Raw genomic sequence first — 23,727 nt, forward strand, 5'->3', positions numbered from 1 at the left:
AAGAGTACTCAAATTAGTCTTGGCTTGGGTTCAAATTGAAACTGTCAGAAAACAGTATTATGCTTGAATTTTGTTAGTGTTTATAAATCATCCAAAGAAGTATTTTACTGTGGCTGAGTATCTGCCAGATTTATCAGGCTGCTGCTTGTGATGCCTTTGGAGTTTGAGCCTGATTATTTGGGACAGGGCATACAGATCAACTCACATGGGGGAATTTACATAGCACTTCAGGTAGGCTGGATTGTCAGGGATACAGAATCAGGAGTGTCAATGCACTGCAACCGAAGCCATTTTCATTTGGTTTCACAGAAAGTGAAAGGGGGTGTGGTGCTGCAGGTAGGCGTGGACTGTTATTACCTTATAGCTACATGTAGTGACTGCTATCATTTTTCAGTTAAACAGAACATCTCTTAATAGGCCTGTGTCCAGTCGTTTCAGCCTGAGGGTCAAATAAATTATTTCACATTGATACCAGTTTTGCAAGTTTTTTTCTGCTCCATGTGACATTTTATGCAAATGAAGAATTTGCTTATAAGCATGAACTTAGGCTTGCAGTCTCAGACCCTGATAGCAGGGGGTAGGTCACAGAGATTCACAGATTTGGCAGCTCGGGCTAAGGTAGGTAGGTAGGCAGGTGTGTGTGTGGGATCAGGGAGTCTGAATGGGAAGCTAGGTGGTTGTTAGGTGAGCAGATGTTGGTATTGCTGGGGTTAAGGGGCACCTGGAGCTCCTGAGAGTCTCTCAAGCCCTCATCCTGCAAAGACTTAGAATATGGTACAACTCTGAAATACACACGGTTCCAACCCCAAAGAGCTTACAGTCCATGGCTCTGAACCAGCAGAGACTTATGCACGTGTTTAACTTTATGCATCTGAGTCCCATCAAAGCTAAGCAAGTGCACAAGTCTTTGCAGGATCAGAGCCCTAGACTGTAAGCTCTTTGGGGTAGGAGCCATGTTTCTTTCAGAGTTGCTTCATGTTCTGGCCAGCACACTGGGACCCTGATCCTGATCAGAAGCCTCTGGCACAGTCACTACATAAATACTCTTTAATTTCCTAAGTAAGTTTTATGGTTATAATAATAATAATAAATACAAAAATCTTATATATATATAAAACAATAAGCCACATTTTAATCAGCGAAAGATTAAGATTTCTTTCCCAATACAATTAAACAAAGGGACATCTCCTTCACCTTCCTGTTCCTCCCCAAAAGGCGAGACACAGCTGGGTTACAACATATTGTAATTGCATGGGTTAGTAATAATCACCACATTACACTCAACCTGGAAGTAGATCTTTTAGTACGGACAAGCAAAGCCTGGATTCGTTATTTGCAGGAGAACCAGTACAATAGCAGCCGTACATTTGGGAACACATTGGCTACTTGCTGTTACTGAACAAATGAACCTTGTGCTGACCTTGAGAAGTCATTCCTGATAAGGATTAAGAACGAGAAACACTGTCAGATGCCCATTTAGCTACAATGCTTTTGGACATGGCTTGACTGTACATATAAATGTCACATTAAAAAAAGGGAGGGGAGCTGTTTGTCTAGAGTAGACTAAAGCACTAAGACAAAAGACCTTTTAACATCCAGCTTGTGATGGAGAGCCTCTCTAGGGTGGGCACTGGAGTCTCAGGATGATAACTGCATAAGGAGTTCATGTGGAGGACTGACACTTTTTGGAGGTGACACTAGCCACCTTACCCTTCTGCAACTGAAGTGCAGCAATGGGTTCATCCAGCTTGGACTTCACTTTACTCTATGATAGCAAGGCAGAATCAGCAATAAATGTTCCTGTTAAAAACTTCAAGGCAGAAGGCTTTTTCAGGTTGGTAAGAGTTACTAGTGTCGCCTTTGAGAAAAGAAGCCAGAAATCCAACACTGTTCCCTTCTCTCAGGTACAGTACTTGGTTTGGCACATTTGCCTGTTTCCTGTTCCTACTGTACTCTGCCCATATCCTATAGCTAGGTGTCAGCACATTGTGGAATTATTGAAAGTAGAGCCTATATCTTCCCTTTCCCTTCAACCCATCTTCCTTATTTTCTTCATCTCACACCTCCTGGAGAGGGCTGCATGCTCCCAGCTATTCAACTTTCTCTCCTCCATCTCAGAAATTTCACCATCCTCCTTGTTATTTCAGCTCAGATCCTTAGGGTTATTTTCCATTCCTCCTTAACCTTCTTTCCTCACATCCAAGCTCTCAACCCTTTTACTTCTCTCTTTGACATTTCCAAAATCTACCCGGTCTTCTCTCCAGTCACTCCCATGTTCCCGATTAAAAAAATAAATAAAAGTCTTATCCCACTCCTCTGACCATGTTCACTCCTTCCTTAAATCCTTTCACTTAATTTTATGCATCAAGAGATAAGAATTCAAAGTTAATGAACCCAGACAACTCTTTCCCTGCTTAAGTCTCAACCTTCATTTCCACCTATTCCCCATCCCATGCAACAAACGAACAAAACACATCCCCTCACATCGTCAGGTACAAGCTTGTAGTAACTCTGGAAGCTATTTTAGATAATTAATACTAGACTAGCATAAAACTTTCCCTACATAATTAATGAATAATATTCCCTGCACTTTGTTCATGCGGGATTCTCTGAGGTGTATTTATTTCCCTCTTGTACTAACACTGTATCTATTTTAAACTCAGGTGTTCTTGTCTTAAGATAAAAGTAAAATTAGTCACCTATCACACGTCATTTTCTTATGCATTTTACCTTGAGGGCTTTTTGCGCAGCTTCAGTCGAACCAATGGCAATCAGGTTTGGTCCAGCCATGCTACAAAAACTCTTCAGATGCAAAGAGTCATAAACAGGGACTGTGGAGACAGCATAATCCTATGTAGAAATGAAGAAGGTGCACAGTAAATACTTTAAATCAGTACCAGTTCCATAATTGCACTGAGTAATTCAATGACACATTTTAGCTCCTCTGCAAATTAACTCATCTGCATGTCCTGAGGTAAACTGGCTACAGTCAACTATGACTGTGACATGCCCCTTTGGGCTGTCTTGGCTTGCCTTGTGCATCAAAGAAAAATACAGAACTACTGCAGTTTTCACTACTTGTGCACCTGAAAATAAATCTGTTAAATGTTTAAAAATTACTTATATAAAAAACCGTCAGGAACCCAAGTGAGAACATGTTCATGCATATTGCTGAGCTTCTCTAGAGGAGGAATGGGAGGCCTAAGATAGTAGCAAGTAGTAGTGACCTGGCACTGCCCTACTTACAGTATTAGTCCCTCATAACTGACTTGACTCCACATTTACTTTGTCCCCTTTTGAAGATCTGTGACTTTGATGGATCTGTTGGCTTCTTTGCCTTTTTGTAATTCAGGCTAGTGCCTAGGAATCTAAATAGAGATACTTAAGGAGCCTGACTTTAGATACCCATTTCTGAATATTTTGGCTAATGTCTTTGGTTCAGTTGGCTGTAGTTTAACCCCTTTGTCTGTGCCACAAAAAGCAGAATGTCTTATTGCAGAACAAGTGTACAAACCTTAAATGTGTCAGCCAGAATTTCTGCACCACGCTGATTTGTCCGTTTTGACAGACCCACAAAAAATTCCCTGCCTGAAATGAAGCGATTGCAAAGAATAATAAAGACAAAATTACTATTATTTTTTTATTTAATTACTATTATTTAGATTTTATTTTTATTTGAATGGCTGAAAAATACATGGACACCAACCATATCTAATAATCAGAACACATACATTTTAAAAATAGGCCAAATTTGAGATGGAGATCTTGTAATATAAAGTCCTTCACAATTATCAATATGAGACTTAACTGTGGCTAAAAAAGTCTAGTAACAAAACTAACCAGAAATGTAGATTTTAAAAAATGCAACTTGCAATTGGAAGTTGATTCTAATTAAATTCTTCTTCTGGTGAAGGATAATCACTGTAAATTATACACAAACAGCTCCCTTTCCTTTAAAACTTTGCAGTGGTCATAGGATAAATGGAGAGAACAGCTGGACTGGATTAGCAAGTCACCGATTGACCTTCTGTTCCTCTTCTGAGATTTCTCTCATTCTTCGATTTTAAACCTCAGTAATAAAGACACAGCTATCTTCAAGGTGCTAGGGAAACAGATACTGGGATCTGTAACATAGTAGAAATGCCTTATTTTTTTGGTTTGCTTAGTCTGAAACAATTTTGTTCCCTTTGTGAGTAAGGCAAGCAACCTGTGTATTGTGATGGTGATCAAAATAAATAAACAGTCTCATTTATCTCAGGTAAGGGGCAAATGTATACCCAGCCAATGTGAGAAAATGCAGAATGGATTTAACTATGTAAAAATCAGCATCTGTATCTTCCCCTTTGAATTTGTTCATGCATATAATTTGAGTGGCAACTCCACTTCTCTTCCACGTGACATCTGGCAAGCAAGTTTATTTTCCCCATAAACTACAAATGCACTATCCAGTGTTTACGCAAATAACCAACCACAATTACGTCTGAATCAAGCTTTTATGATTCCCGCAAACAGGTCTGTGCAAACATGGCTGCCAGTAACAAAAAATATGAAATGATGAAAATAACTTGACTGCTGAAAGCATTTTCTTTATTGGTAAGTAATACTTTACAAACTAGGTGAATTAAGGCTTAAATACACATGATTTGTATAGTGTCTACTGCTACTTCCATTATTCTGCGTTAGTCAGGAAGTTTTGGATTCAAAAAACATCTCTCAAACTAAAGTGCTGTGCTGCCATTTGGTAAGCAAATAACCTAATAAAATCTTTACACTAGTATAAATATAATATGTATTAATAGAGGCCAGATAGTGTTAAATTCTCCATGCAGTCCAGAAAAAAAAAGAACAAATTCACTTTAATACTGTACCTGTAAATAAGACATCTCCACCATCTAAGGTTGCATTTTCATCTGTCATCTCTACAATGTTGAGGTTAAGACTTTCTAGTGCTCTCTTCATTGCATCAACCTGTTTCAAAGTAGAGTCTCATTTAGGTTCCACCATTAAAAACATCAATTAATCAAATCACAATAGGCATTAGTTTAAATAAAAAAAAGAGGGAGTCAGGTAACTGTTAGTAAGACAGAAAGCAAACGTCCCAGCAGGTCCTGCCAATCTCCAATCCCAGAATCCCTTCAGGGGGCTCCAAAGCATGGAGGGGATATGTGTGGAAGTGAGTAGCGAGAGTCACTGTCTTTCGTGCAGACACCATGAAGGGTTAGAACGTGCCCACTAAGCATGTCAGCCCCAGTTCCTCTCCCGTGCTAATCCCTCAATGCTACAAAAAACGGTTTCCTGTGGCCTTGAGTGGAAGAGCTATGGCAGAGAGGTGGCATTCTCTACTTCTGCACCTCCTAATCACAAGGTTTTCTTGTCCATCAGCCATGGAGGTGGAGATTCTGACTTGGCTTCTATCCACTAAGGGGAAAGATACAAATCAATCTAGTTTTCTTAAGTATCTGCATCTTTACTGATTATTGATATCTACTGCCTTGTGCTAATGAGCTCTTTGTATTTCTGTACATTGTGGGCTCAGTTCTTCCCTGGGTCTGAGTGCTGCTTAATGACGGGGGAAGCATGGAGTGGAGGTGTCAGAAATCTAGTTATGGTTTCCCCAAGCCTGCTCCAGACCAGCTCCAAGCTCAGAGCAGCTGAGACACTGCTCTAACTTACAACACTGGTGCAAAGCACTTTATGCCAGCGGAGGGCCAGTATAGTAGAGATCTGATCCACCATGCCCGACACATTCCTTCTTCCCCAAATATTCTCCCTGTGTTGGAGTAGGAGGCAAGAGTGGCTAGTATTGAAGCCATCTCCACTGATCGTACTACAGCCAGCTATCCTACATATTGGCTATGACCAACTATACTACAGCCAGGATATCCATTGCCCAGCTACAGCCATCCCCTTTGTGCTACCTGTGCCAAAAGAAGCTTATAAGTGAAACATCCATAAAAGGTGCAGATAGGGTTGATAACATACTACAGAAACTGCAGCTAATAGAAAGAAGGAGTTATTTCACAAAGCACACAAAGCCCTGATCCTCTTCAACAGTTCGTTATATTATACTATATAGCCTGTTCATTATATTACACTAGAGCGAGTTACCAGCCATGAGGAAATGTGGAAGACACTGAGTGTGTCATTTAGTTCTCTGTTTCATTTAGGTCCTGGATCTGCGTAATATGGCAACTTAAACGTTTTTAGAAGAAATGAGAGAATTCCAACATGGCTGACACACACGCATAACATGAACAGAAGTGAACAGGAATGTACAATATTTCAATTAAACAGAGTGATTATGAGAAGGCAGTAAGTAGTAACGCTGAACAACAACATTTCAAGTGTGCTCGGCAAACTATAACAAACCCAGCAGACTCAGTTTGCTGAATTACAACTGAATAAAAATAAGGAAATGCTCTGTTTTTGCAGTGTTGTTGAAGCTGTACTGGTCCCAGGATATTAGAGAGGCAAGATGGGTGATAAAAGATATAAAATATATTACCTCACCCACCTTGTCTCTCCATTTCTGCAAGTCTGATAGTCTCACAATTTCAAGAACTTTACAGAAAACAAATACTAGAATACAGTAAATACAATCTCATTTTTTCTAAAGCTTGTGTGAAACAAACTGTTGGACCTACATCTAAGAAGACCACCTCTAATTCCCATGCAGTTCAAATGTACTGGCTATTCAAAACTTACATCTAGTTACATTCCTCCAGTATCATGTGACATTAGGTAACACACTGGCCCCTTTTCTTGGGTCCTGCCAAACTGCAATCAGCACAGGACCCAAGGCAGAGGGGTGATCCCTCATGTAAGTTACAGCAGCCTCAGTGTGTTCCTGTGTTCAGCCTGTGTTCAAGCTACCCTGGCCCCAAAGGGGCTGTTCTGGCAGCTGGGAATAGCCAGAGGGCAGAGGTGCTTCAGCCACACCCACTCTTCCCTGACCATTATCCTTACATCAGGGCTGTGATGTAAGAGTAGCACAGAGCTGCTGTACAGCAAACAGGGATTCTCCCTATATTTGGGGGTGGGGTAAGCCAGTTATGATGGATTTGTGGCCACACTGTGCCACCAGACCTGTAGTGTATAACAGAGAATTGGGCCTACCAGCCTTTTAGAGATAAAGGACTGAGAACCTCTGCACATGGAACTCTATTGAGTTTACTGGGAATTCCATGCACTTTGGGCTGGAAGGCTCAGATCCAGAAGCTGGAATTTGTCTTGTGCACACATTAACACATCTATTCTGATCTATCTTCAGATTACTCTCAGAGATACTTCAGGCTGAAACACTGCACTTAAAAAGGTCTCCAGCCAAGAGCAGTGGGTTTTTTTGTTTATCTGGTTTAAGATGTAGTGTGAGACGTTGTAGTGGGGTGGTCACCCCGCTCCGGCCTTGAAGGTGTTAGAACAGCCCTGGAGAGGGCCGCAGATGGGAAAAGGTAGGCTGAGGGGAAAGCAGCCACAGCTGTGGCCAGCTTAATCAGGGCCAGCTCCAGGCACCAGCGCAGGAAGCAGGTGCTTGGGGCGGCCAATGGAAAGGGGCAGCACGTCCAGATCTTCAGCGGCAAGTCCCTCAGTCCCTCTCAGAGGGAAGGACCGGCCGCTGAATTGCCGCCAAAGTATGAAGCAGCGTGGTAGAGCAGCCGCCAAAGTGCTGCCAATCGTAGGCCCCCCCCACCCCTTTGCCGCTTGGGACGGCAAAAAAGCTGGAGCCAGCCCTGCCATTATAAGAGGCCAATAGGCCAGAAGCAAGACACGCTCTCTCTCTAGCTTTTGAGAGAGAAGGACCTGGCTGCCTGGGAGCTGAGAAAGGTACCTGAGGTGGAGCAACGCTGGGGAAGGGTAGAGGGAGTTGGGGAGCTCCAGCCTAGCAAAGCCCCAGGCTGCAGGCCCTGCTAAAAAGGCCAAATAGGTACTAGGGCTGCAGAGGGGCAGCCCAAAGATAGGCAAAGGCAGCAGGCCCTAACCCCCCTTGCCGATGATGAGTGGTTTACAGACTGAAGTCTGCCCCAGTGAGCGGGGGCTAGATGGTGACTGGCAGTAACCACTGAGGCAAGGTGGAGGTTCCCCTGGCTGGGGAGACCCAGATTGTGGGTTGCTGCTGGGGGCAGCTCCCCAAAATAAAGGAGCACCCGGGGTCCAGGAGGGACACACACAGGGTCAGCGGCAGGAGAGACATCGGCCTTCAGAGGGTGCTCCGGGCTGGAAGAGCTAATTCCCAGACAACCAGCAGGAGGCACCGTGCCGGTGAGATGTCGCCCTGCAACAGATGTGTACCTGCTTCAAACACAGTGCTTAACATTCCTCAGTCTTCTAGGACTTTTAAATATAAAGGGAGGGCTGGATCCTTGTGGTATTTTTTAAATAAATGTAAAACAGGTGGGTTAATGTTCAAAATTTGGCTATTGTGCAAGGACTGTAATTTGTTTCATAACTTCCATGCACACTGCTACAATGGCCATATACCAAAGACTGATACTGAATTTCTTCCTTTGCCTCTACAGCATGGAAGTCTTTTCCGTGTAGGCACTATGTGCAAAAGGGGAACAGGGCACAAATGAAGGAGAAGCTTGCTATAGGTGAAACAACAGGTGTGGCATTATTTAAGATACTCAATACACCATACGGACTTGGAACATAAGCTAGAGTGAAATAGACCAAGTAACTTGTGACTCGGTGCAATGCTACCCTGGCACAAGAATAGAAGCACACAAGAACTCAAGTCACAGGCAGGGAGAGGGATTAAATATACACATAGCATGGGATTACAGAAGGCAGGACACCAAACTTCCCATCCTCCCACCCCTACAGCCTGTTCTGTGGTTACACATTTATTGTTAGTCTGCTGTCTCAATTAACTTCCAAAACTGTAATTAACAAAATAAACCCATCAAGTTTCTACATGGAGACACTGGCCTTGCTGAACTGGGGCAGGGCAAAGACACTCTCAAAGCAGTGTTCATTCTGGAAATTGAATAAAGTGGGTTCCATAAGAAACAGAGCATCAAGGGCTGTCTGGGTCACCAAATTCTGCTACATCCTGGAACAGGTGTCTCCCCTGAAAGTATCCAGCCCTCTTTCACCCTCTCATTTCTTTGGTACCTCTCCTTTCCTTTGTTCTCCACTCCCAAGTTCCTGCACCCTAAGGTTTTTCTGTCCTTCTTGTTTTCCTCTGCTACCACTTTTGCTGGTTTCCTTTCTTCTGGCTCATTATTTCCTCCCACCACACCACTCCCTATATCTTTGACCATATTCCTCCACACATTCTCTTTCATTCCTACACAAATGCAGCAGGTCTTCAAGCTTCTCTCTTGGGCTGTTTCAGGGCTAGTTCTGTTTTCAGTGCTTTTTGCCATGGCAAGCAGCCATGCATTTTGGCTGCCTCTGTTCTACAGTAACAAGCAAAATTGAGAGACAAGACATAGTTCTGTTAATGGGAACTTCACAAAAGAAGGGGTCTCTGTCCTGTCCCTCCTCCCAATACAATATTGAATCTTGGGGGGGGGAGGGGGGTGTTGTTTTTTTAAAACGTTCACATACAAATAGGGCCACCTCTATCTTTTATAGGGCTCAGTGCAAAAGTAGGAGGCGGCACATATCTGCTTTCACCCATAACCACGTCCACATACCTTGGGCCCAGCAGAGCAGCCTTCTGTATTTCATCCCTGAAAAATTATGGTTAAGTGCTCCTCCCTGCCTAAATCAATCAAATCTGGGGTTCTGGAGACCACTCTTATTAATCCAGAGAGGCAGGAGGTGGAGTCAAAGGGCAAATTTCCAAGAACAGAGCAGTAGAGGGCAATTAAGGAACTCTCTACCAGTTGAAGCCTGCTGGCACCAGAACTGGACAGGACTGCAGGCAAGAAATTACATAATCAGATAATTAGCAATCTGTGAGATTGGCAGAAAGTGTTGAATGTGGTAGTAGAGGCAAATGTTACCACAGATTGCATAGATCCAGAGCTGTCACTACACATCAACTCAAACAAAGACACTACCATTACACATAATAAATTTCGCCATCTTTCTACATGTTATAGAGTGATCTGAAGACAAATTCCAGACTTGTGGTAAGTGAGTGTTGGATACAGATTTCCACATTTTTGCAAAAATGTGTCTTGTGTGGAATCCAGATCCATGCAAGTTAATGAAAGGTTTGTTTGTTTTTTGCGTTTTGTTGTTAGAGAGAATATATACAAGGATATCTCATTCTGGGGTGCAACCCAGACCAGTGAAGGGTTGTGCCACCACCTGCCCCGCAACCGTGAGTGCCTCACAATGCTTTGCTGTTGTACCTCCCAATCTGGGCCACTCACAAACAGCATGCAGGTCACACCTTGAGTGTGTGTGTGTGTAGCTGCAGCCCTGGTCCTGCTGCTCTGACCCCAGAAGCCTGTCAGCAACATACTAGCCACACTCTGGCTTCTATCAGCCTTGGTTACTACTTGCAGAGTGACCCCAACATGCTCCCAGTCCAGAATTTTCCCCAAACACATGTTCTGCACTGCCCAGTCTGCTACGGTAACTGGAGTTACTAACAGGTCAGTCTAAACACTGGATTTGTTTAGATTAAAAAATAAAACAAGTTTATTAACAAAAGAAGATAGGATTTTAAGTGAATTGAAGTATCAGGTACTAAAGTCAGAAATCGTTACAAGACAAAAAGATAAAATACCTTCTAGAAGCTTAAAACTTAACAAGCTAGAGTTGTTCAAGGTAAATTCTGTACCACATGTTCCCAGCAACATGGCTGACCAACTTCTCAGGTCAGGATCTCCCCCAAAAGTCAAAGGGCTGGTTCCTTTGTCATCTTACGTGTGTGGGAGGGAGAGGGGGGTGAGAGATCGATCTGGGGTATATTTTCCCCTCACTTTTATAACCCAGTCACCCTTTGAAGTGGATGCTTCTGAAGGCTACTCCTCAAATCAAAGTTTATTCAAATAGTAAAAATTGCGACCTGGAGGTGATGAAGGTGGCTCCATGCTCTTTCATTTCACCTGCGTTTGCTGAAATGCAGATTTGCCTTGTCTCCTGCCATTTCCCTCCCCTTTGCTGTTCTGAGGATCCTGTTTACTGCTTATATGTAAATTGAGGCGCACACACACATTCCTTTGTTTAGGATAGACTTTTTAAACACCTTTTGTCTAGTCAGGGCTGTGTGGTGTTGAACATGTGCTAATGTCATCCTAGGGGGGATTTCATAACTTTACATATGTTGCTACCTACATTTCACCATGATATTATTCACCAGCAAGTTATTAGTTTTCAAATGATACCTCACATGGCATATTTTGTACAAAGATTATTACAATGGTGTGTAGGGTGTGAATCCGGGGTGCTTTCAGTCACAAAGGGTCACATAACAGAGCATATGACTCAGAACCAGACCTGTTGAGGGACAAGGGACAGGCCATGGGCATTAAGGGGAGACTCCAGGAAGCAGCAAGTTGTCTAAGTTGCTCCACATAGAGATTCTCAGTAGTTCTGGGGCAGAGGGCCTGGGGGGGGCCAAGCTTGCAGGAAGCAAGAGTCAGCTAAGAAGGTTGGAGGGCCAGCAAACTTGTTAGGAGGAAAGCCGCAGTAAAGACAGGACTAAGAACCCTGCACCAAGAGCTGAGAGCCAGCTAGGAAGGCTGGATGGAAGATCTGTACTTCTAACTTGGTAACTAAACCAGATTCCCCAAAGGGAAGGATTATTGAGAAAAGAAACTCACAGAGTGGAGTTTCATTAACTGGAGAAGAACGAGAAACAGAGCCAGGCAGCAGGGCCTGGAGCCAGATGCCAGGAGAAGATATTTCTGTGATTAGAGTACTCAAGATACCACAGTGATGTAAGGTACCTACAAGTATTAAGCAGGTGATTCAGAGCCAGAAACCACTGCCCCAGGAATGGCTAGTGTTGGTTGGGAAGCAGGCATAGCCAAGACATCTGGAGGATGCATTGACTCAACTCATTCCTAAGTGATGCTCCTATTGTGCCCCAATTGTAACTGAAGGCTGCCTTTCCCGAGTGAGATGCCTGGAGAACATCATAGGCCTTTCCCTGGAGTGCAACCTCCACAGGTAGAGCATGGGCGGGGGAGGGGGTTACAGTTTGAACCCCCTGTGCCGGTAAGAATGGTCAGGCCAGTTTGCACTAGGGTGCTATTAAATAAAGCTCCTAACTAATGAGAATATCTGAAAGTAAATACTGACTCTCAATCTGCTACTTGAGCCAGATGTACATTTTAATTACCACATGCTGATTACAACTTAACAATCAGGCTGTGGCAGAGGCACTGTGCCGTGTGTCTTAATTTAGTTTATAGAGACAGCTGCTTAGACATTAAAAAAAAATAGAACTAGAAGCTGAAACAGTAGAAAGCTAGCATATTTCATTTTCCTCATGATTGTTCCAGCCTCCAGCAGTATATGCCCAAGATGTTTTTTCCTACATGACCATTTGGTACCAGCTTGGCTCATTTTGTATTTGCAGAGCTCTTAAAAGCCATTACTGCCCTATAGACATTTTATCCATCTGGATCTTTTCCCCATGACAGGTATTAATATATAAGCTGATGGCTATTTTTAAATACACTTTTCAGGTTTCTAAACATCCAGTATCAAAAGTCCTATATAGTCATCTCTATATTTGAAGTACTGCTCATGAACTGATGGCCCACATATACATGGAACATGACAAGTTACACAGGAATATCTTGCCACAACCATCTCCCGGATAACATGCCAAACATGTTCCAAATTACTGTTCACTGTCTTGACTAACTCCAAAATTCCATATAATACATTCAATACAGAGTAAGAAATCAAGACAGAAGACATGAAAGAATGAGGGAAAATGGGGTGAAACTGGTAACCAGAGGAATCAACATTTTTCACTGAACCTATTCCTGAAAAGTCAGATTCCCAAGAGGAATTTCTTGTGTGGTAAAATAACCCAGGCTTACCTTAACATTATCAGAACAGTATTCTCGATGGATTAAATAGTCTTGAACAGTTTCTCCAGTGTATTGAGTATAATAAACAAGATTTTCACTGCACATCAGACATGCATGCTTTTCACAAGCAAATGTAATGCTCAGGAAAGATGCCAAAATTGACAGCCCTGGAAACTAAAATCCTCTTTGTAGTCCCACGGTAACTCTGAAAGCATCTTCATGCTGTGATGTCCATGCCTGTCACCCTTGACCTAGAAGTTTTCATGCCCACTGAGTCTTTGGTTTTTCAGCCAAAGGTACCACCTGTGGTGATGTTTAGCTATCCAATAAGTGGATCAGTATTGCAGTCTCAGCCTGGGACCCAGTGCATTTAGTCATAAAACCATCCCCAAATCATGATGGATTAGTCATGTCTCAAGAGAGCTCCTACACAAGAAGAGCAGGGTTGTTACAGAACAGATGGAATCTGTAACAAACATGTTATCTGTCCTTCATTGGTTATCAACAGCAAAAAATAAACAAATGGCAAAGATGCAGTATGATGATGCTTTGCCCTTAATCTCCCACTCCAAAACAGTTTTGGTTTCTATTTTTAAATCAGAGTTGTGTTTTTCTGAAATGCAAAATTTTCACCACGGAATAGTTCTAGTATTTAATAATATATGAAAGCAAAAGTTACAGGTCAAACTTTGTTTTATGAATAAAGCACCAAAAATTCTGTTTACCCCAGGATAGAGCTGAACAGAAGTTTGCTGGACAAAGTCCTCTTTATAAGACAATTCTGAAATGCATAAATATTTGTGGAAATGAATTCAATAATAAATACAAGCATATTCAATATAAAACAGGTCCATTGCTTGCTTTCACCATACTACCCAAGAGGAAAGGCTGACTCCTCAATCCATCTCCCTTCCATGAAGACTATGTCCTCAGATACAGTCCAACCTGAATTTTGACAGGCAAAACAAAAAATTTAAAAAAAAAACAACCACCACTCATCTTTACCATGTTCACGTTTTCTATGTCATTATGTAATCTCAGCTTTAGATTTGATGTAATACAATACTAGGCTTTTATAACTGTACCAATTAGTACATCAAGTGGCTGAATGTTAAAGCTTTTATGCTTTGTGTAGTGATTTTTTTTCTAATAAGCACATTCCTACTGTGAGATGGAATGTATCTAATCCATAATAAATCTGACTAAGACACAGTGGACTTCAGCCAGCTCAGTTTCAAGGAAAAAGGACAATAAACATGTCTGACATTTATCAAAATCTAATTTCCTCACCCCCTGCACTTTAAAAATGGAACGCGTCACGCTCCAGATAGATGGCCTTTATCAATTACTGTAACTGATATTACATTCACATTTAAAGTACTTTAAATGGAGCCATTTCTTTACAAGTTATTTATTGGGATTCTGTTTTCTAGCCATGTTCAAACAAATCTTTTCAAAACAAGAGGAGAAGTGAGGAATTGAAAGGAGGAGGGAAATGGTCACGGGTACTATTTTTGAAAATCCAACAAAGAGAATAAAAAATAATCAATTATGAGATGGGCCTGAACCCAAACCCACTGTCTAAACGTTCTAGGAGAAATTTGGCTCCAGATCTGAACTTTATGTAGTGAGCCACCCCTGCGTATAGGAGGATTACTTTGCACTGGGGGTGAAATGCATCCTTGTACAGAGCAGCCAGCCCAAGGGCTAGGCACCACTTAAGCTCTGAAGTATCACTCTGCAGAAGGATAACATTATCTTTGAAGAATAATTTGGCAAGAACCTACTGCTGCAGAACTGCTGAGGAAAAACTATTGAAGTTTTCCTGCCTCTCCAAAAAGGCCTATGGTGTCAAAACAACCCAGTGCTGAAGAGAGGTTTGTTAGGGGCTCCTCACACTGAATGTGCACAGTGAGGGATGTTACTGCTTCTCACATGGATTTTTGCGGTGGCTGTGCATGCAGCCCCAGCAAATTCATGGTGGCCACAGTTTTGACAGTTAAAATATTATGCTAGTGACACTCTTCGCCACATGGATATTTGGAAGAGTCATGTAAATAAAATAAGAAATCTTTGCAATGTAAAGAACTATTAATAGTATCACCTTGGGCTTGGGCTGCTGCTGCAGACAGCAGACACAGTGGCCATGGCAGGGAGCTTGGGGGAGGGAGTGTTGGGACCCCAAAAGTCATGGTGGCTGCATATGGAGTATTACTATAATATTATTAATACTGTTACACAACGATCATAGGGAGAACTATTTTCAATTCTATAGCACACTATCAGAAAATCTTAAAGCTCCGCCAATGTAGGAAAACAGTCACAGTTTACTATTTTTACGCTTTGGCAGAGATTAGAGAGTCGCACAAGGTCATGCAGCAGAGCTGGGAATACCCGCAGATCTCCCACATCAGACCTCAGCTCTCAGTGATTTGTTAAGTGATGACAGTGTGTTTGGCCCTGTACAAAACATAGTCCCTGCCAAGGGGACACAGTTTAAGAGCCACTAAACTACATTGTCTCCCTAAATCTATTTCTCATCTGTGGTAGATTAGAACTATTGGGCCTGATCCTCCACTCCATTGCACGTTGTATTGCCATTTACAGCTCTGTAAGACAAGTGTCACACTTACAATATGCAAAAGGTTAAGCTACGGTATCTCTGAGGTGACTTTTTCTGGAGCGGTTAGCACTGTGCTCACAAACTGTTCTTTCAGCAAGCCTGTGTGTGAAATTTATAATAAGTGGTTATGGACAAAACAGGGGTTTGAGGGAGGATGGATTCTGGTTTTGCAAAAATAAATACTGGGGGGGAGGGGGCATGGGGGTAAGAGTCTGATCCAGGTCCCATTTTATCTGAATCTGCTCAGTTTGAAAATTAAGGGTTTTCCCTCTCTTCCCGATAAAGGTTCCATTTTTGGTTCATTGACATTTCAAAGCAAACCAGGCAACACAGAATAGTTTGAGTGTTTGAAAAACCCTAGTGGCTGTTTTTCTGGACCCACTAGCAGTGGTTTGGATAGATGCCCTATTTTATAAGGATCTGTGTAGTGGAGGGGGAAATGGGATGGTTTCAGCTACACCTCTCCCCTAGGTCTATCGAGGACAGCCATTTATCTCAGGAGGACATTTGGACATAGGACAAAAGGAACAACTCAGGGCCGGAATGGCTATTGGGGTTGCACGAACAGAACCAACTGGGCAGCGTGAGCAGCATGCTTTGTATGCTGGCTGCTGGTGTCATGGCTGTAAGCCTCAGCAGCAGAGCTTTTAAGGGACCCAGAGTTGCAAGGCAAGTGTTGACTGAACCCCTTACTGACCTGGGTGAACCCCATAGCGTCACACTCTGTATAGTGGAATCAGTGTCCCAGGTTCTCCCATACAACTGGTGGTTACATTGATCCACAGTACTAGCCCGATATGTGATGTCCAAGCTCCCAGATGTGCTAAACACAACTATCTAGTATCCTGTGGTTTGTGCCAGTACCTGCAGTCTAATGACAGCTGGTGTGTTTGTTGTTTCTTTAGAACATCACTAACACTAGCATTTATCAGGGTCAAGAAGTTCTCTCTCTCTCCTTTCTGAGAAGGACAATGCACGTTCTATCTGATCCAGCAGGAAGACATGGTCTATGCATTCAGTAGAACACAAAATGCACTGAGCTTAAGCAAGACCTTCTCTTAAGAAGGAGAATGTAGCCAGCTGGGAGAAGGATGGACAGAAACACCTGGGGGTAGCAGAAAGTGGTAGATGCTAAGCTCCATCATGGCAGAGCTCCACTTTTGCAAGGCTTATTAGCTCCACAGGAGGTAAACGTGGCTGCCATGCAGAGCTACTGAGCTGCACAAGAAAAGTGCTCCAGTCTAGTGGTTCTCACGAGCCCAAGTGGCAGTCTCCACTCCCAGGTCTCCCAGTGCTACACCCCAAGTGGTATCTTCATTCTCCCAATGTCTTTCTGCCATGCAACCACTAAGCCTCAGTAAAGCAGCTCAGCTTAGGAGCCAATGCATGCCCCTCTCATCCCAATCTGGTGAAACTCACCAGATGCACCTCCCACATATACCCTTATGAGAACGGCAAGATGGGGATCATGTTTGCTATAGAGAATCTGTACTGGTGACCTGAATCTCAGAATGCTCTTCTCACTGCTTCCAACGCTCTCCTTTTAGAGGTTAGCAGCATAGGACACCCACTTAATCCTCTTTCCCCTTGAGGAAGTACTGCTGCTGGCGGAGCTGGCAACAGCTGCAAAGTGACCATGTGCTATGGATATTGTGGTATAAGAGACAATTCATTCACCATTTTGTAAAAAAAAGACATTTGGGGGCTACATGATTATGTTATATCCAGGGCTCTGTTCACAATGTTAACAAATGGTACATTTAGTATTTGCATTTTACAGCTACAACGAACAAGATTCCTTGAGCCAATTCAGTGGAATGATGACACATGAAACATACCACAAGAGGATGGTGAGGATTTAAACAGATTTAACGTTATTGCTGCAAATGAAGAGAATAATTCTTAATTTGGATTTGTCCATGCACTAAAGAGAATAAAACCAGCTACTCATACATTCTGGATGTCTTTTACACACATTTATTTCTTTAAGTTAAGATCCAAACATAACTGATCTGCGGCAGTGCAATTCAATATAACTCACTATTAGCAACCCAAACAAACAACTTCAAATCCTCCTTCTCCTCCAATAATTCCCAACACTTATTTAGAAACACCCATGTGGAGTTCAGTAACAAATCTACCGTACTCTATACAAAAGGTTAGGTTGAAATCTCAACCAATAAGAAGCCGAGGCAATTTTGAGAACAGTGTGTTAAGTCTGTTATTTTGTAAACATTATATAACTAACACTTTTTAAAAGTTTAAGATTTAACTCCACAAGCAAAAATTTCCAAGATGTACAAAAGAGGACTCAAGTTAGAAAGCTAGAGAAAAGTTTTGCTTGCATAACGAGATTGTTACAAAATACCAGTAAAAATTCTGCCAGATAAAGAGGACATGAAATTTAAATCTTATAAAAGCATGCTGAGAAAGTAACATTTCAAATACTTTTCTGCTTACAATTACAAAATGATCAATTGTTAAATGTTGGACAGAGAAACCTTCTCTTCTGTCTGGATATGCACGATGGGCCAAGAATGCACCTGGATAAGCCAACCATTCATTATCTTTGAGACACTCAATATCTCATAATACCCAGAGTGGCTGCCAGCTCCTTGTCCACTATTGACCACACGCCATGTGCCCCATTTTGCAACTGAAAAGTATTTAAAATTCATGAACCTTGTTGAAAGCTCAACTGTCACATTCTACTCATTCCAAAGCGTATGGGAAAAGAGAACAGAATGGACATTTCAACTGGAGCTATTATTGCTCCTGAATAACCAATATTCCATTAAATTGCTAATAAACCCACTTGAAGATAAGTTGATCACAATCAAACCATGCAGTAGCATTCCTTTCCTTTAACACAGAGTTGTCAGATTTCACTCTGTACAGTACAACTGTTTGTGCCATTTGTTCAAAACTTGACACAGCACATTCAAGACGTACTAAATCCAAAGTAATCTAGCTACCCTATTCTAAAGAAGCTGAAAGATCTTTGGCAAGGATTATAATTAACGTCTTTTAAAAGTGCAAATATATTTCCAAGCAAAGCTACGTTAGACAAATTAAAAATGATTGGAGATCAACAAGGATATTTATTTTTATATGGTTTTCAGAAGGGGGTTCACAGGCTGAAGCAAGCAGTAAACATTAGCATTCATGGCTAGACAGAACCTTTTTTTTTTTTTTTTTTCCCTTCCCCTGCCAGTAGGCAAGTTTGGGCACGTTTGAATCTTCATCTGGGTTCAACACACTAATCTCCAAAAAGCTTCACTTACTCTACCAAAATATAAAGACTTGAATAGTGCTTTTTAAAATTTATTTTATTTGATAAATATTTAATTATATTAAATTCCTTGTACCCGTTAATTGTCAATCATTTGATGACCACTGTCGGCCTCTGATCTTCTTTGTGTACATATACAATGCTGTCATTTTGCCAGTCTACAATAGGGCTCAAATATGAATTTTAAAGCAACACTGAAAAGCATTTCAAACTGCAATATCTGTCAACTGGAGTTAGTAACTTTTACTTTATACAGATCTATAGTATATTGCTTAAATAGGCTCCCAACATACTGAGGTGTTTGAAAGCACTACTGGAGGTTTCAACCCGTTTACCAGCAGTTTTAAAGAGGCAAGAAAATCTCAGGTACCTGCTTAAATAATTAACTGTGGTGTATTTCTGGCTAGCTGTTTCTCCTATGCTCACATCTACCATAAATCCTGCTAGCTGCCAAAATCCAGTGTACCCACCAAGCTGCTTCAAAATCGGCCTCTAAGGGTATGGCTACACTTGAGAGTTGCAGCGCTGGTGGAGGCTTTCCAGCGCTGCAATTAGTAACTGTCCACACCTGCAGGGCACATCCAGCGCTGCAGCCAGGGAGTTGCAGCGCTGGCTGTACACCTGGGTCTTCTTGGGGTATAATGATTGCAGCGCTGGTGCTACAGCGCTGCTCATAAAGTGTGGCCACACACCAGTGCTGTTATTGGCCTCCAGGGTATTAGGAGATATCTCAGAATGCTTTTAACTAAATTACTCTCTGTTTTGTTATGCTGCCTCTCTTTTTGTTTTGTTGTGAACTCGGGGCTCCGGGAGCTGCTTATCTAAAAAACAAACACAGCTCCTGTTTGCTGTGATCAATCTGTAACTGACTGTGAACAATCAAATGAGATAACCCACTACCTTGCTGTGAATGAGGCAGGCAGGGGGATGAGTGTTTGCTTGAGGATAGAAACAGCGGGGCCGGGGGGAGAAAGGGAGTCCGTTGGAGCAGCTGCTTAGCTGGTCTGCAGGCTGTTTGCAGTTAAGAGTAAGGGGTCGGGAAAATTTTCTGATTTTGCAAGGCAGGGAGCTGATACACAGTGTCAGCTCCAAAAATCCACTCTCTCTCCCCCCCCCCGGCCCCGTCACACTTCACCCCACCCCCCTCTTTTGAAAAGCACGTTGCTGCAGCACTGGTAGCTGTGAGTGTGGCCACACACCAGCGCTTTCCCTACACAGCTGTACGACCAGCACTGTAACTCCCAGCACTGCAACTCTCAAGTGTAGCCATACCCTAAGTCAAATAAGACAAAAGGCAGGTTTAGTTTAGGTTGTCCTATCTTCCTAATGGACCATACATACTACAAGTCAGCCCAATACCTTCCAGCTCAATACATCTGAAGATCTTATAGTTTGATGAGTTACAGTAAATGCACTGTAATTTCCTTAATCACAGAATATCAGAAATAGCCACAGGAGAATAATCAAATAATTTGATATTGCAAACTGAGGGATTGCTTATATAGAGCCAAATATCAAAATATTCAGCAAAGGAAAATAAACAACAAAAACCAAAACTTAATACCAGATAGAAAAAACACACAACCAGCCCCAGGGAAGATTTTCAAAAGGCACAAATAGCAATTAGGCACCTAATTCCTATTGACTTTCAAAATCATTGGAAAAAAACCTAGCCCCCAGTTAGCATTGTAACTTAAGCAAGACTTCCACTGAAGTTACTGAAGACTCATTTAAAATGTGACTCACGAGTAAGGTCACGTAATGGCTTAATCATTTATTAATACTCAAGAATATACTACGTGCTCACAGTAACTAATTAATGCTAAGTTATTATCCTTTCTGAGTTTCTAATAAGCTACGAAAGACAGGTTACTGATTCTGAGCATGACAAAACATATTCCTCCAATCTGTTTTGTTATCTAACGGTGGCTTTTCCCTTTCAGCAAAGTGTAGTGTAATTCCTGATCATTTCTGAAAAGAACGCCAGAAGTGTTTGAAGATACTATGGAGGGAAGGTGGTATACGAAGCCGCACAGAATAGTTCCAGAAGTAGAGCCATTGATCAAATTTCATTGGTTAGTTACAGTAAAGTCAGGCTCATCAGACAAGGGTTTTTCTTGCTTCACCCACAAAGCTTGTATTTGGGCAAGTCTCTTCACCAGTAGAGCGAGAAGCTGTTCCTCCCTGTATTTCAATTATACGTTTATTTTAGCTTTCCTAGTCAGCCCCAGGTGATATAACTCTTTGTTTCAGACAGATCAAAGAAGACATCAGCTGAAAGGTACATTTCAGCAAGTGATCACAAATGCAACCAGAATGACATGGTGAAAGAAAAATTAAACACGAGTTCAAGAGCAATAACAATCATTGTCAAGTATGTTCAGTTAGTTGTGCAACTGCAGTGTGAAAGGTCTCCATGTACGGAACAGTTTGAGATATTCCAGTCATCAGGAGAGGAAAAGAAAAACCTCTCTCTTCTCCTAACAGAGACTTAAATCTCTCTCTCTGTGTATTATGGATTCTTCAATATTTGAGAAACTAAAGAATCCTCTCTTCTCTGCTCTTAATGTGGGCAAAGTCCTTGGTTTCATTTTGGATATTGCAAATCTACTTGACCACCCAACACCTTTTGCCCTTCTGCCAGCCATACAATTCTCATCTGTGACACACAACCTGTGTCTTGACATCTGTTGCAGTCACACCTTTGTGGCTCAGTTTGTCTCTACAATAGCATGCTAACATAGCACCTCCTGTCATTTTCATGCCGTTTGACATAATGCTACAACATGCCTACCACCAAAGTGGATTGTATTATTTCCCCCAAAATCTCTGTGTTCTTGCCTCCACTGATAAAGGATGTTTTGGTGCATGTGTTAACAAATGCGATCATGTGATGGATGCATGTAATGCCAATGCAACTGTAACAACTCCCCCTGCAGGAACTGGACCTGGGACCTCTCAAACTATTCTCCATTGCCTTAACTACAACACCAAGTCTACTTGCTAGGAGGCAGCACAAGATTCAAAAGTCTACATGTGGTCTAAACACTAGAGGGAACCAAGAGCCACACTGTGTTAGCATGAGTTATGCAGTGAAGGGGCCTTCAGGAGAAATGGTTGCTCAGGCAATATATTATGCAGGTTAAATACCTATATGCACTCTGACCCATTTTTTTGACCCTCAAACTCAGCCCAAATACTAAGGTTCCATCTGAATGAAATATGGATATTTGCTGGCGGGGGCATAATGGAGCTGTGATGTTTGGCTTTTAAAAAGCCCTTACATATACAAACCAACACTGAAGCAGTCTGAAACCAATGAGTTTTATGGTACAAGTAAACCAGAAGTCATTTATTTAACAAACTGGCCAGTACCGAGCTAGGTTTAAGAAGCTGAATATGTCAAATTATGACTTAATATAATATGGTGTGTTCATTTTAAATGAATTTTTAGCTTTTTGAGACATCTGCAGTGCACATGAGCTGAGGCAAGGTCATTCTACAAGTCATTCTTCTCCAAATACCATTCCTTTTTCTTCAACCAACAATGTATAAGAGCCGCCAAACTTGGAAGTGGCTAGTTTTATATGAACTGCCCAGCTTGCAATAATATTACAAGGAAAGAGGTGTGTACTCAGATTTAGACAACACATGCAAAAAACACAGCAATTCTGTATGTAGACAGACATTTTTAACAAGTGGAAAGCTTGGCATATACAGTGCCGTCTTCTTACAAATTAACCAAATGTTCAGACAGTTGCTCACAACACTGGCAAGTCTACAGCAACAGCTTTGAGAAAGGACTTCTATTTTCCCTTGTAGCTGCAACAGGATGTATGCTAGTACAGACGTAGTGACAACAAGCAACAGTGACGCTTAACTAATGCAGAATTTAACTACAAGTCATCTTAGGCTGCTCTTTCCACTGCTTAGAATTTCTCTAGCTCTTTTACCATGTGAGTTTTCTATAATTACATAGAAATAAGGTGCATGAGTTCACTTTAGAATATTTGTCTTCTACATTTTAAACTGTACACGCTTACAGGGGATATTTCAAAAACAGTACATAAGCCATATTACAAAACCAGACAACTCACATTTAGAGAACACTGCTCACCCGAGACAATCCCTTTAATTTTTAGTGTACTGTAAGTCTGACTGAGAAGTATACACTTGAGCTTACATCTTGAAAGGACTCGAGAATCATCAATCCCAAATATCCCCAAGTACTCACTGTATTTACAATGATGGCTGAGTAAACAAAAACAAAATACTGTATGCAGAGGTAAGTTAAATAGCCTGTTGCTTACAGTTAATAAACCTCACTCATGATAATGTTCAGTACTCCATGGAAAATGACAGTGAACCCAAAACAGAGGTTGAAAAGCTGAAACTTTCCTCCCCTAGGAGGGTTCATGAAATAGACCTAAAGATGAATATCCCAAAGAGAGTGGAATAACTGGAAAGTATGGGGAAAAAAAAAAAGGTAGGTAAGGGGCAAGCATCTTTGGCACTAAAGAAAGACTAATCTCTTACCTCAAATACACACACTTCTACTAGCAAGGAAAACTAAAGCCTAGGAGAATGGCAGGCTTCTTGTCTTGTCCTCACCTCAATCTATAGCTCTAGTTTAGACAGCTGGAAATAGCAACCAAGAAAAGGGTTGTGACATTTCAGAAATTCGCTTGCAATGACATTTCATTCAAAAAGAATCAAACATGAAAGCTCAGGAGGTCAGTGTTCTGAGCCTAAGCAGACTTTTGTACTAATTCCAGAATAGAGGGAAACCATCCAATAAGAAGAAAATGATCAAAAGGATGCAGTTTTAAGTTGTCCATCTCATATTTACTTCACTGCACATT

General features: G+C 41.8%; 1 protein-coding gene across 3 annotated transcripts in view; it reads right to left on the bottom strand.

Annotated features, from left to right (window-relative positions):
• Positions 1 to 23,727, bottom strand: part of DDAH1 (dimethylarginine dimethylaminohydrolase 1) — a 92,100-nt gene that overhangs the window by 21,484 nt on the left and 46,889 nt on the right. For 2 of the 3 annotated variants that reach the window (XM_045027393.1, XM_045027396.1), the window contains exons 2-4: positions 4,869 to 4,968; positions 3,515 to 3,588; positions 2,731 to 2,850 (exon numbers count right to left, since the gene is read on the bottom strand). In XM_045027393.1, coding sequence (XP_044883328.1) covers positions 2,731 to 2,850; positions 3,515 to 3,588; positions 4,869 to 4,968 — 294 coding nt within the window. Of the gene's footprint in view, positions 1 to 1,998; positions 2,279 to 2,730; positions 2,851 to 3,514; positions 3,589 to 4,868; positions 4,969 to 23,727 lie in introns of those variants that run through there. The other variant, XM_045027394.1, reaches the window with a different exon arrangement.

The sequence above is a fragment of the Mauremys mutica genome, chromosome 8, assembly GCF_020497125.1.
Source record: "Mauremys mutica isolate MM-2020 ecotype Southern chromosome 8, ASM2049712v1, whole genome shotgun sequence".
In the NCBI taxonomy this organism is placed as follows: Eukaryota; Metazoa; Chordata; order Testudines; family Geoemydidae; genus Mauremys; species Mauremys mutica.